Genomic DNA, 15,697 nt, shown 5'->3' on the forward strand with positions numbered 1-15,697 from the left:
CCATCAAATGAACCTTCCTGGCCAAGGTAAAATACGCCTCGCCACCTGGAACATACTCACACTCAAATTTCCTGGAGCTAAATGAAGGCATGCCTTCGAGCTAAAACGCTTCAATGTAGCTGTGGTTGGGCTTACGGAAACCTGCCTTGTCGGAAGAGAGTCCAAGGATATTGATGAAGGATGTCACCTGATCTGGTCTGGTGACCTAAAAAGCAAGACAAATGGTGTAGACCTCGTGCTGAACGCCAGAGCCAAGATATGCCTTCTTTCTTAAAAACAAATTTCAGATGGAATACTGATGGCCCAGCTCCAGCACAAGCATGGAAAGTGAACAATTATTGTATGCTATGCTCCCACCAATCTGAGTCCTGCGGAAGTAAAGAATCACTTTTACGCAGAGCTCTCAGTGATCCTGTCTAGTGTCCCACCCCACGACATTGGCATTCTACTGGGAAACCTTAACACGACGGTAAATGACAGGGAGGGCGTGTGGAGAAAGGTTCTCGGGCCAGTGACTCCCGATCCACTGAATGACAACGGACAAAGACTACTCGAGCTCTGCAATATGCATAATCAGGTCATATCAAACACGCTCTTTCAGAGACGAGATATACACAAATGCACTTGGTATAGGAACGACGCCCAGACAAAGAAGATGATAGATTATGTTGTGATCTCAGGTCGCTGGGGCTCGTCAATAACAAACTGCCGGACTTATAGGTCGGCCAAGCTAGGAAACACGGACCATAGGATGGTAGTCGCCATGCTGAGGCTACGCCTGCGAGCGCAACGACAAGAAAGACGGCCTTCCCAAGTTCGATCTGAGTAGTCTGGCTACATCTGAGATGCAACAGAAGTATGCTCCCGATATATCAAACCGATTTAGCTGCCTCCAAGTTCTGGACGACCCTGAAGCAGCATGGAAGTCTTTCAAAGATAACATACTCGATTCTGCTGGCAAAACCATTGACCACAGCAGACATAAAAATAAACCCTGGATATCCCAGGAGGCTCTGGCCGTGATCAAGCTGCGCCGGAAGGCCCGTTTAGCAAAGAATATGCCAGAGTACAGACGACTCAGTGGCCTGTGTAATAGCCTACTGCATAGAGATAGGAAGACCTTTGTTGACAAGAAGGCCAGTGATCTTGAAAATTCTGCAAGGAAAGGAGACACCTGCTTCCTGTAAAAACACCTCTGCGAGCTGACGGAAGGGAAGACTTCCACCGTGGGCCGTCTTTTGTCTGCTGACGGCAGCATACTGGATGACGATGCAGCCCAACTCTCCGTCTGGAGCATTCACTTCTCAACGCTTCTGAACACCGAGGCAATTGCTCATCCCGACCCAGATCTGTTTCAAGCAGTCATGGCCCCACCCAAGGCTACTTCCAACCTCGTATCGCAACCGTTTACCACCTCTGAGATTCGAAATGCTGTAAAACGGTTAAATAATGATCGAGCCCTAGTGTCTGTGGTATTTCCGCAGAACTCCTCAAGTACGGGAGTGCAGCGATGATTCTGTGGCTCCAGCTGATCTTCTCAGCTGTATGGCCGACGGAAAGCATACCTAACGACTTGCGTTCTAGCATCATATTGCCGCTCTGGAAACGCAAGGGCAGCCGTCAAATCTGCTCCAACTATCGTGGGATCACGCTTCTCTCCGTTCCTGCTAAACTCTTCGCCATTTCACTCCTGGACAGGTGCTCCACCTTTTTCACATAGAAAGAGAAGAGTCCAGAAAGCCGGTTTTATGCCCGGCAGGCTGACGACGGAATAAATTTTCACTATGCGCCAGTTGATCAAGAAGACGCGAGAGTTCCACCAAAAAGCATACATCACATTCGTGGACTTTAAGGCTGCCTTCTATTCTGCTGATCGCCCTTCACTTTGGCTGATACTGAGAACTACGGGCCTACCCCAGAAATATTTCTCCCAGAATGGTTTTTAGAAACATTTCATCTTTATCTTGAACTAATCTAACCATCTTACCTAAGTAATTTATTTTAGCCCTTTCATTTAATATATAATTATATTGTAGTATAAGCCCTTTTTAATATGTATTTTTATTACATAACAGTTTATTTTATAAGGATCGAGTCAATTCCACTAGAAAAAACACCTAGCATATCTTCTTAACCTTTGAAAATGCCCAGATTTCAGAGCTATACTTGACCAGATTCATTACCACGGCTTATAGTATACAAATTTTAGGCACAAAGCTTGTCTTATTATCTTTCTACACATATTTTCAACCACAGAAAACATCACACGTTTTTGAGATTCTTATTTTTTATATCTTTCTTGTATCTACCTTCTTTAGTAATTATACTACCACGTTTTTTTAATTATTATCATTATTATTATTTTAGTTGTTTATGTTTCTTACTAAATTAGATTGTAGCTAATAACATGACACCTACCAATTTATTTACGTTATCAATCTACAGTATGTTACTAATTTGAGGAATAACTAAACCAATGTTATTAATTAGCAGTATGCAAATTTTTTTTTATAAAAAATCCTTACCTGTGTGAATTCTTTGGTGTGCTTTAAGATGAGAACTTTTTGTGTAGACTTTGGAACAACCTGGAAAAGACAAGTAGATTTTATTACAGATAGATTTTAATTTGTTGCTCTTTATTTACAGTCTGGTTTTAGTGTCTACAGGATGTTTATATCGATTTTGCCGCAAAAAAAAAATCGCATTTGAGCAGACTCTTGTTCAGTCTCTATCCAAAACTTACCATGCTACTAAAATTTCAAAAACTCAGCTAAAACCTTTTCAATTTGTGAAAAAAAAAATCGTTGAGAATTAATATTTTTTCAATGTCAAGCAATCGTTTTTGGAAGCGGGGAGACCATTTTGCATTATTGTCGAACCTATCATTGCCTTTATAGTCGTACGAATATTTCCTTTGGACAAAGGGTGTTGTGGCATTGATTCTAATTAGAAATTAGAAATATTACTTTAATTAGAAATCTATTTCTTATGAGAAATAAGAAAAAGAATAAGAAAAGAGAAGGGTAATAAGCTAATAAAAGAGTCCTGTAAAAAGAAGATGAAAAAGAAAAACAGCAAAGGGCAGTGCCCAATATATTTCAATTAGAAATAAAAAAGTATTACTTCAATTAGAAAATGTTTCTTATTAGAAATAAGAAAAAGTTAATAAGGTAAGACAAGATTCGTGTAAGATAAGATGAAATATAAAATCAACAAAGGGTGTCCAATTAGAAACAAGAAAATTTTATGTCAATTAGAAAATATATTTCTTATTAAAAATAAGAAAAGGGCAATAAACTAAGAAAAGAGTCGTCTAAAGAGAAAATGAAAAAGAAACACAGCAAAGAAGGGTGTAAAATATAGTTCAATTATAAATAAGAAAATAGTATTTCAATTAGAAAATATATTTCTTATTAGAAGGAAGAAAAGAGTGAGAAAATATATTTCTTATTAGAAATAAGAAAAGGGTAATAAAGTAAGAAAAGAGTCGGGCAAAGAGAAGATGAAAAAGAAAAACAACAAAGGGTGTTGTACAATATATTTCAATCATAAATAAGAAAATATTATTTCAATTAGAAAATATATTATTTATTAAAAATAAGAAAAAGTTAATAAAGTAAGAAAGGAGGCGTGTAAAGAGAAGATGAAAAACAAAAACAGCAAAGGGTACCGTACAATAAATTCCAATTAAAAACAAGTAAGTTTTATTTCAATTAGAAAATATATTTCTTATTACACATAAGAAAAGGGTAATAAAGTAATAAAAGAGACGTGCAAAGGAAAAATGAAAAAGAAAACAGTAAAGGGTGCTATGAAATATATTTCAATTAGAAAATGAAAACATTATTTCAGTTACAAAATATACTTCTTATTAGGAGGAAGAAAAGAGTAAGAAAATATATTTCTTATTATCAATGAGGAAAGGGTAATAAAGTAAGAAAAGAGTCATGTAAAGAGAAGATGAAAAAGATTAACAGCAAAGGGTGTTATGAAATATATTTCAGTTAGTAATAAGAAAATATTATTTCAATTAGAAAATGTATTTCGTATTAGGAAGAGCAATAAGTTCGAAAAGAGTCGGAAAAATGAAAATGAAAAACAGCAAGTTGTGTTTTGCAATATATTCCAATTAGAAATTAGAAAATACGCTTTCAATTAGAAAATACATTTCTTATTATAAAGATAAATTGCAAGGATAGAGTAGCAAAGTAAGAAAAGAGTGGTGTAAAGAGAAGATTAAAAAAACAGCAAACGGTGTTATGTAAAACAGAAATTAGAAAATATTATAAGAATTAGAAAATATGTTTCTTATTAGAAATAAGAAAAATTGTAAGAAAAGATAATAAAGTAAGAAAAGAGTCTTTAGAAGATGAAAAAGAAAAACAGCAAAGGGTGTTGTACAATATATTTCAATTGGAAATAAGAAAATATTATTTCAATTACAAAATATATTTCTTATTAGGAAGAAGAAAAGAGTAAAAAATATATTACTTATTAGAAATGAGGAAAGGGTAATAAAGTAAGAAAAGAGTTATGTAAAGAGAAGATGAAAAAGAATAACTGCAAAGTATGTCATGGAATATAATTTAGTTATTAATATGACAATATTATTTCAATTAGAAAATGTATTTCTTATTAGGAAGAGTAATAAGCTAGAAAAGAGTCGGGTAAAGGGAAAACGAAAATGCAAAACATCAAATTGTGTTGTGCAATATACTCCAATTAGAAATTAGAAAGTACCGTTTAAATTAAAAAATAAATTTCTTATTAGAAAGATAAATAGCAAGGATAGAGTAGCAAAGTAAGAAAAGAGTCGTGTAAAGAGAAGATTAAAAAAACAGCAAAAGGTGTTATGTAAAACATTTCAATTAGAAATTAGAAAATATGTTCCTTATTAGAAATAAGAAAAAGAGTAAGAAAAGAGTAATAAAGTAAGAAAAGAGGCCTGTAAAGAGAATAGAAATTATAAAATATGATTAAGAAAAGAGTCGTTTAAATAGAAAACCGCAAAGGATGTTATGAAATATAATTCAATTAGAAATAAGAAAATATAATTCATTATTAGGATAGAAGAAAAGAGTAAGAAAATATATTTGTTATAAGAAATGAGAAAAGGATAAAAAAGTAAGAAAAGATTCATGTAAAAAGAAGATCAAAAAGAATAACAGCATAGGGTATTATGAAATATATTGTAATTTGAAATGAGAAAATATTATTTCAATTAGAAAATATATTTCTTATTAGGAAGAAGAAAAGAGTAAGAAAAGATTAATAACTTAGAAAAAAGTCGGGTAAGGGGAAAATGAAAAACAGCAAGTTGTGTTGTGCAATATACTCCAATTAGAAATTAGAAAGTACCGTTTCAATTAAAAAATAAATTTCTTATTAGAAAGATAAATAGCAAGGATAGAGTAGCAAAGTAAGAAAAGAGTCGTATAAAGAGAAGATTAAAAAAACAGCAAAGGGTGTTATGTAAAACATTTTAATTAGAAATTAGAAGTATGATACCAATTAGAAGATATGTTTCTTATTAAAAATAATAAAGTAAGAAAAGAGTCATGTAAAGAGAAGATGAAAAACAATAACAGCAAAGGGTGTTATAAAATATATTTCAATTTGAAATCAGAAAATATTATTTCAATTAGAAAATAAATTTCTTATTAGGAAGAAGAAAGGAGTAAGGAAAGATTAATAACTTAGAAAAAAGACGAGTAAGGGGAAAATGAAAAACAGCAAGTTGTGTTGTGCAATATATTCCAATTAGAAATTAGAAAATACCGTTTCAATTAGAAAATACATCTCTTATTAGAAAGATTACAATAAATAACCGAGTCAAACTCAAAACGAGCAGAAAGTAACATGAGTAGGGCTCAAAACACCTATGCCTTCCCAAGGCCAGAACATAATTTGCACTTTACTGAAAAAATGCAAATGTTTTTACTTTTATAACTTTAATAAATCAAAATATATTAATATTTTGAATACTATTGTCAGTATACGTATATTAAACTGACAATGCACATTCATTTGTATTTTTTTCAGTGAGCGCAAATTATGTTCTGGCCTTGGGAAAGCATGGGGGTTTTGAGCCCTACTCTTGTTAATTTTTGCTCGTTTTGAGTTTGACTCGGTTATTTATTGTAATTTCTGTTCGTTTAGGGTTTCATTTATTTATCGATATTGATTTGTTGCAGATTCACACTTGGTAGATTATTTGATTTTATTTTTGCTCATTTTTAATTTAATGGAGTTCTTTACTTTTCTTTGAAACACTTATTCGGTGGAAAAAGTTTTTTAATTAATTTCTGTTCGTTTTATATTGACATAGTCTTTTCAGGGAAAAAGAAAATGATATTTTAAATCTTTTCGTTTGTTTAAGACTTTATAGTTTGGCCTGCTATTTGTATGCTAGAGAAAAATTTTCAGCTATTTTTAACAACATACACCGTATTAAAAATCTGGACACAAATAGTAGTGTTTAATTTAGTTTCATACCTCCTCTAGTTGACCTGAAATAGAAAACTTGATACCATTTGCAAAAAAAATCTGTTTACTTTCTTTGATAGCTTGGATAAAGTTACAGTATTTTGATTTGGTTAAATTTTAAGAGCAGAAGTAGCCCCGAAAGATTGAACATAATACCCTCGGTCGTTCTTGGGATACTCCTGAGATGCCTTATTGAGAATTGGCATTAATACAGTGCATTTTGACTTAATCTTAAGGCAACATTTAGTTCTTAAACATAATGGGCAAATGGGAGGTTGGGCGTGGGAGGGGATTAGCTACCAACCAATCACTTTCAACTATTAAAAAGGGCATTAGCCCTTTCTAGTCTCAATCGAGTGAGCCCTTTTCAAAGTTCCTACGACAAACCCTTCGATACAAAGTGCCCGGGTCTAAACAAAAAAAAATATTAGTAATACATTGTACCCACATCGATCTTTACTATAAAAATGTCAAGCCTTCCAATCACTTTCGACTATTAAAAAGGGCACTAGCCCTTTCAATTTCCAATCGAATGAGCCCTTTTTTGAGTTTCTGCAACAGCGCTTTCTATAAGCACCTCATATGCACCCAGGGCATAAATTACAACCCTTGCCCTGAGTGCTGTAAGGGGGTTGTCATCCTCAAACACCTAATTTCCAGATCTTTCAACCCCGTTAAACAAAATGGCTATCTCAAAATTTTGATTGGATGTGTTTGGGGAAATGGTGGGCGTGAGAAGGGCGTTAGTTGCTCGCCAATCACTTTCAACTGTTAAAAAAGGCACTAGTTCTTTCCATTTCCAATCGAATGAGCCCTTTTTAAGTTTCTACGACAATGCTTTCAATAAAAACCTTATATACCCCCACGACATAACTTACAACCCTTGCCCTGAGGGTGGGGGGGGGGTGTTTTTCATCCCAAAAGATCTAATTTCCAGAACTTTCAACTAAGTTGAACAACATTGCTATCTCGAAATTTTTATTGGATGTGCTTGCGAACAGCAAAAGGTGTTATTTAATACATTTCAATTAGAAATTAGAAAATATGATACCAATTAGAAAATATGTTTCTTATTAGAAATAAGAAAAAGAGTAAGAAAAGAGTAATAAAGTAAGAAAAGAGTCGTGTAACGAGCATAGAAATTACGAAATATGATTAAGAAAAGATTCGTTAAAGAGAAAATGAAAAAGGAAAACAGCAAAGGGTGTTACGAAATATATTTCAATTAGAAATAAGAAAACATTATTTCAGTTACAAAATATACTTCTTATTAGGAGGAACAAAAGAGTAAAAAATATATTACTTATAAGAAATGAGGGAAGGGTAATAAAGTAAGAAAAGAGTTATGTAAAGAGAAGATCAAAAAGATTAACAGCAAAGGGAGTTATGAAATGTATTTCAATTTGAAATAAAAAATATTATTTCAATTAAAAAATAGCCTAATTTTTCTTATTAGGAGGAAAAAAGAGTAAGAAAAGATTAATAACTTAGAAAAAAGACGGGTATGGGGAAAATTAAAAACAGCAAGTTGCGTTGTGCAATATATTCCAATTAAAACTAGAAAATACCACTTCAATCAGAAAATATATTTCATATTAGAAAGATAAAGAGCAAGGATTGAGTAATAAAGTAAGAAAAGAGTTGTGTAAAGAGAAGATGAAAAAGAAAAAAAAGCAAAGGGTGTTATGCAATACATTTCAAGTAGAAATTAGAAGATGATTCCAATTAGAAAATATTGTTTATTGTTAGAAATAAGAAAAAGAGTTAGAAAAGAGTAAGAAAGTAAGAAAAGAGTCGTGTAAAGAGAAGATGAAAAAAAAAGAAAAACTGCAAAGGGTGTTATGCAATACATTTAAATTATAAATTATAAAATATAACTTCAGTTAGAAAATATGTTTCTTATTAGAAACAAGAAAAAGAGTAAGAAAAGAGTAATAAGTAAGAAAAGAGTCGGGTAAAGAGAAGATGAAAAAGAAAAATAGGAAAAGGTGTTGTACAGTATATTTCAACTAGGAATAAGAAAATATTATTTTAATTAGAAAATATATTTCTTATTAGGAAGAAGAAAAGAGTAAGAAAAGGGTAATAAATGAGAAAAGAGTCGGGTAAAGAGAAAGTGAAAATGAAAACAGCAAGTTGCGCTGTCTAATATATTCCAATTAAAAATTGGAAAATACCATTTTAATTAGAAAATATGTTTCTTATTAAAAATAAGAAAAAGTTAAGAAAGTAAGGAAGGAAGCGTGTAAAGAGAAGATTGAAAAAGGAAAACAGCAACAGGTGTTATGCAATACATTTCAATTAGAAAATATAATTTCAGTTAGAAAATGTGTTTTTTATTAGAAATAAGAAAAAGAGTAAGAAAAAAGTAATAAAGTAAAAAAAGAGTTGTCTAAAGAGAACATGAAAAAGAAAACAGCAAAGGGTCTTGTATAATATATTTCAAAAGCTGAAACGCTATATTTGCATGTCTTTTGTATGAGCAGGTTATAATAATAAGCATATGCTTCTGCTATTACCAGTAATAAAACTGCTAATGAGACGTTACGTTGCAAAATAGAAAATAGATAAATTGCTACCAGTCTACCTGGCAAAATTAAGTGAATAACAATTTTTCATTAATGACAATTTCATTAATGAACAACATTTTCAATTACGAACTAAAACGTTCAATTAGCTAGGGAATGACATTACAAAATTAGCTACGAGTTTATTTTTACTTTTGTAGTTGGGTCTTCTATTTGACGAACGGACATGCTTTCTAAAAAAATGTGTAATTCAATTCACATTCCAAGACAAAATATAGTTAAATAATAAAAGGTTTTGGGTACCTATATGGGTAGAAATAATAGCCTTCGTTCTGAGTTCTGAATCAGTGTTGTCAGAACTTTGGAAGAATCTATGTTCTCAGTATTTTGGTTAAAGACCACCCAGTGAACACTGCACTGGCCTTTCCCCATCTCAGACTCATTATTGCATTACTATGGCGATCTACGTTGACATTGAAAAAGCCCTCTTTGCGATCGCACTTGAGAAAAATCGCATCTACGCTATGATACGGAACAACCAGTGGAGCTAGAAACATCTACAATACCCTTTTACGCTTCTAAGAAACGGAGACAAGTCCGGTAAAAGTGTTAAATTTGGGTCATAGTGATAAATTCTATTTTATCAGGTAAATGCAGTTCTTTTTATTCGTGTGGTCAGCTTAAATATTGTTGTAAAGTCCGACGAAATGATGAGTATTAAGAGAAATTAAGACCCTACACTTCCATGTTATAATATGTGCTTAGAATCTATTGGCTTATTTCTGTGGCGTATTTTCTTTCGCCAAAAACATTATTCCTCATTTCTGGAGAGACACATTACTCCTCCATTATGTGACTAGACAGATCAAGGTGTTATATGGTTAGGCCTAGCCCTATTTCAAAGCAGTAAAAAGAACACGAAATATGTTTTCTTGTGAAATTTAAAAGCCATTAAAAAGAACTCTGTGGCGTATTTTCTTTCGCCAAAAACATTATTCCTCATTTCTGGAGAGACACGTTACTTCTCCATTCTGTGACTAGACAGATCAAGGTGTCATATGGTTAGGGCTAGCCCTACTTCAAGGCAGTAAAAAGAACACAAAATATGTTTTCTTGTGAAATTTAAAAGCCATTAAAAAGAACAAAATTGAATTACAGCAGTTTTTACGGAAAATGTCTTTATTACGAGTTGGTTTCAGCTTAATTCACAGAGTTTCCAAACTAAGCCCATGAAATACGAAAAAATATAAAGAAACAGCTGAAAAATATATAATAAGCCTTACAGGACTATAGCTTGCAAAATATATCGCCAGTCTGGTATCAAAAGGACGTATCTCCATAATTGTAAATTTCCAGAAGAGCAGAAAAAAAATTGACAACTTTTTATTTCCCTCCGATAATCGTAAAACAGAAACGGATCGAAATGTAAGACCAATGCATATCAATCCGTTTTTGTATTAAGGTTATCGGACGGGAAACAGAAAAGATGTGAGGCTTTTTTTCTGCTCCTGAAAATTTACAATTATGGAGATATGCCCTTTTGATGCCCAACTGACGATATGTAGTCTCATGAGTAGAAAGACAGCGATCGGTAAATCATACTCTACGGCTTGAATTCGTTCCATTGTTCCAGTAATGAATATTTTCCAATGGGTTCCAGCCATTCCTTGAAAACGTTGGAAGGCGATTTTCCTCCTTTCTTCTCTTTCAAAACATGTATTTAGTCAATAAAAAGAAAAAACTGCCCCCTCCCAAGAAAACAAGGTTGGCTTTGAACTTTCAACGAGACAACAAGACAGCAAAAGAGAGACTACTTCTCTATACCTCCGTGGAAAAAGTGGCTCTAATTCCATTGGTTTACGTCAATGACGCATTTTATTTATTATTTGCAAAACACAAATAACCCTGCCATTTAAGAAACTTATCTGTTTTAAGGCGTCCATCGACAAATTTTTAGCCAGAAAACCAATGAAAAGTTGAATTCCACCTGATGGGCTCTCCTGTATGAAATTTCAAGCCAGTAAAAAGGACAACAATTTTTCGAGTCACAATAATCCTTTTACAATTAAACTTTCTGTTTCTTGGCTGAGATAGCCAAATATAGGTGCTGAAAATTCGTTTAGGGACAAAGTAAAATCCATTGCCCTGAGACTAAGCTTCATAAATTTTTGGTGAGCTAAAAGCAAAGCTGGCTGCATCTATCTAGCGATAGCTGATAATTAACACGTACTCTGTTTTGAGTAGACATACAGGTTATTATTATCATTCTTTTTTTAATCTCTGTGTCTATTACGAAAAATGACATTCATAGGCATACAATCAGGAATGCCGATTATGGGTAATATAATAAAAGTGGGTATACAGATATGCTTGCAACAAGGGATAATAAACTTAGTCCAAAGGACTTACCTGGAAAACTTAAGAGTACTTGCCTGAGTACTTTGAAACCTGAGTTTTTTGTTTTTCTTTTACCTTGAACCTCTTCCCTAGGAAGCAAGCTCTATTCCCCTCCCTAGGAGTATGATCAATGTAAGTACCACTAAGTAGATGTACTTCTCAATGTAAGTACCACTAAGTAGATGTACTTCTCAATGTAAGTACCACTAAGTAGATGTACTTCTCAATGTAAGTACCACTAAGTAGATGTACTTCTCAATGTAAGTACCACTAAGTAGATGTATTTCTCAATGTAAGTACCACTAAGTAGATGTACTTCTCAATGTAAGTACCACTAAGTAGATGTAAGTAGATGTACCACTATACTTAAAAACTATATTAGCGAAAAAAAAGAAAATTTAGGGGGATTTTATTTCGGGGGAGGGGTTATATGCCCCCTAGATTTTTTGCCCCCCCTTTTCAAAGAGGTCTTTTTGGGAGTATTTTCACAAAAAAAAAATTAGTATTATTATTGGAAAGATTTTAAAAAATGACAGAATGTGCCTCCCCCTTGATTTTGACAAATGCAGTTTGCCCTACAAATAACAGTTTAATAGGAAAACAGCCTTTTATTTGACAGTGAAACAACACCAATCAGAAATAATTTTATATTCTTATAGGTCTTGTATAAATCAATGGGATAGGCCTAATTATCTAATGCGATGCAACTACAATAACTCACATGCTAAGGACAGGGTCGTATCCAGGATTTTTTCGGGAGGGGGGCTACAAAAGTTTTTTTTTTTGGGGGGGGGGGGTGTTACAAAAAATTAAAAACACAACAAAATTTGTTTATATTCGTTTGTGTTATGTTTTTACGAGTCGGACAACATTTGGGGGGACAAGATTCAAACCCCCTACCCCCCCCCCCCTGAATACGGCCATGATTGAGAATTGCGTAGGAATCCCCAGTGACCACCAAACGACTTATATTTCATCAAATATTCTTTCAATGAGATATGCGCAAACGAAAAAGTGAAAAGAAGCTATACAAAGAAATATATGAAAAGTTTTGTGATTTTGGGTGGGAGGTACGATCCTAAAAGCGCCCCCTCTGCACATTTACCAGCATGCTTACAAATGTGAATCAAGACACACATGACGGAGGAGCCTTTGGGTATTTCGCTTTTTCTTATCTGAGATCTCAAGAGTTTTATGGTTTAATTTCTATTCATTTTAAGTTTTAATGTCGCTCCTTACTTTCAGTTAAAAAAAACTTGTTTTTTTATTTTATTCCTCAACGTTTTTAAATTAATGCAGGTTTTGATTTTGGCTTACCCTACATGAATAATTAAAACGAGATTTGCAGATAATTTCCTCTTTTTGGATAAATGGTTTTTTCGAAAGTTGTTTAATTTTATTTACGAATGTTTTTATTAGTAATAAATATACTTAACTTATGAATTAACTTACGTGACGGACTTCTATATTCGTATTTTAGGGGGGTTAGACTCCTTAGTCAATACCTTGTTCTTTACGCTAAAGTTCGATTTTTTTTCTATTTCTTTAAGAATGACCCCTTAATCACGAAGGCCGTTAATTAGAAAAGCTCTTATGAAAGTAGCCTACTAGAAAATTTTGGCGTAAAGAGCGAGGTAATGACTAGGAGGCGAACCCAATCCCATACGTAATAGTTTTTGTTCGTTTTAAGTTTAGATGTTGAAAAGTTTTCAGTTGAAAAGTTTTTCAGTTGAAAACTTTTTTTCATTTCTTTTCTTTTTTTTAACTAATGCTAGGAAATCCGGCACCCCCTTCATAGCAATTTCCCTTTCCCCATGAAGACTTCTCCATGGAAAGATCCTCCCATGTAACCCCCGATCTACCCCCAACCCCATTACCAGAAAAAATACCTGAAAACATCTATATACTTCCCACAACACTATATGTAAACATTGGGCAAACTTCATAACTTGCAGCCCTTCCCCCAAGGACTGTGGGGGATTAAGTCATCCTCAAAAACATAGTTATTATGTTCTTCGACCATGCTGAACAAAGTGGCTATATCAAAGTTTTGATCAGGTGACTCGGGTGATCGGGTGACTATATATTTATATATATATATATATATATATATATATATATATATATATATATATATATATATATATATATATATATATATATATATATATATATATATATATATATATATATATAATTATATATATATATATATATATATATATATATATATATATATATATATATATATATATATACATATATATATATTGATTTAGGATGCCTTTAGGAATGTTTATGTAGTTATTCGCTATGCGTTCACAAAATTACAATTTTTCCCTAGCGTAGTGATTTATATTTGTAATAGCATTTTTCGTGTCAAAAACTGCCATAGTCAAAAGCGGGAATATTTCTGCTGATTTTTAACCCAAGAATTATCTTCTGTGCTATCGCTCATTTTAATTGCAATCAAACTTCCTGTGGTTTTAAGTACCCCCTCCAGAAAAATAAACATAGAAATTAAGGAGCCAATAATGTCAACATAAGAAAAATTTATCAAAATTGGTACCAACATTGTTGATTGATGAAAAAAACCTTGCTGTGAAGTGGCGGAGGTTGTGAAAGGTTAAGCAGACCTTTTAGAAAACGTAATAACTGGTAACCAAACATCGGTCTTCCAATACAACCCTACAAGCTTTCTATTTACCATTTGTTATGTTATATCATATTGTTTAGCTTTTAGAATTTGACCGAACATATCTGAACAACCTGAACATATCTGAAGCTGAATCTGTTTAAATACTTGCTATAGAGGTTTAAGCCCATCCAAAAACAATCATCTTGACTTTGATGGCATAGTATAATTAGTTTTTCTTTGGAAGGTTAAACAAATTTAAAATCTAGTCATAGTTGGTGCAATAGCGTTGACTTAGTGATAAAATAATATTTAAAAAAGTAGCTATCACAAGCCAATAAGGAGGATTTGCTTATTTTGGGCAGTAGCTTAATTGTTTTTTTTACTTACCTCTGTAATATTAGGAACAAAAGTTTTTTTTTCAAATCTTGAAGTCAAGAAACGAATAGGGGACAATAGATGATAGGTAAGATAAGATATTAATAAAAAAAATTACTAGCACAAGCCCCAAAGAGCCAAATTCGAATTTCAGAGACAATAAATAGCAAGATGACAACAAAAAATATGAGAATGACAAATCATTCGTTTGTCAGTGAACTAAGTCGGGAAATTTCAAAGTAGATAACAAAGATAAAAACTGGTTAAATTAAAAAAAATATATATATAAAAAACTTGAAAGGTACTTTAGGAAAAAAGAAGAAGGAGGAGAAGGAAACAAGCGAAGAACTGTAAAAACTTGGGCAGCAGCAGTACCAAATAATGAAAGATGGAAAGTAGCGAGATATTTTATTTATTTTTTCCTGTAATGAAGGGGACAAAGGTTTTTTCGTATCTGGAGGTACAGCAGCGACTGAAGTATAAGATAGGAACCGGCTTAGAAAAAACACAAGGCGGGCAGAATGTGGGTTTGGAGTGTCTTTTGCGGAAAATGTTTTTCGTGCAATGTTCTATTAATGTTTTTTTTTGCAAAATGAACGCACAACGTAACTCTCCTTGCCTCAAGTGTTCTCAACCTCGATTATTTTTAGTAGATAAGAGTATGAAACCTTACTTTCTGTGGAAATTATTCGCGATTTTTTTTTGGATTGATTCAAATATTTTCTGGTTATTGGATAAGCATATTCAAGATGCGGGTGGACAAAGGAAGCTGGGAACGATTCGTCTCTAGTGTACTACTAAATGAAGCAAACTGTTTTTGTGTCAAATGAAAGTAAAAAGTGATATTAAAGCCCAATGTGAACAGAAATAATCCACATAGGGATAGACACCGTCTCCCTCAATATCCCTCTCCTTATGATACAGTTTACCTATTGCTTAACTGCAAAAGTATTATTTGCTCAAAATTTTTTGAAATAGGCCTACAAAAAAGCCTCTTATTCTCGTGACATTATGAAAAAAAATATTATAGGGACGAATATGTTACCGCTTGGCAGCATGACCTCTGGAACAGGAAGGTTATAAATAAAGTCATTAGATTGTTCTAAACGATCGGTTATGTCAAAATTTTCACTCGACAGTATTTTGTCTCTAATAAGACCGAAAACGCCTATGTGATCGAACTATGTTTTCAATTACCTTAAACGAGCAGACTCGGCACAATCCCCCCTAAGAAGAAAAAACATGGTATTGGCTATTTATTGGCATAAACTAA

The 15,697-nt window shown here is 32.9% G+C and overlaps 1 protein-coding gene across 1 annotated transcript in view; it reads right to left on the reverse strand.

Annotated features, from left to right (window-relative positions):
- LOC148951874 (uncharacterized) overlaps positions 1 to 15,697 on the reverse strand; it is a 43,151-nt gene that overhangs the window by 6,670 nt on the left and 20,784 nt on the right. The window contains exon 3 of the mRNA XM_089089093.1: positions 2,526 to 2,585. Within this exon, the coding sequence (XP_088945219.1) occupies positions 2,526 to 2,585 (60 nt within the window). The remainder of the gene's footprint in view (positions 1 to 2,525; positions 2,586 to 15,697) is intronic.

The sequence above is a fragment of the Artemia sp. Qi Xiang Cuo genome, chromosome 5 (assembly GCF_049724085.1).
Source record: "Artemia sp. Qi Xiang Cuo chromosome 5, ASM4972408v1, whole genome shotgun sequence".
In the NCBI taxonomy this organism is placed as follows: Eukaryota; Metazoa; Arthropoda; class Branchiopoda; order Anostraca; family Artemiidae; genus Artemia; species Artemia sp. Qi Xiang Cuo.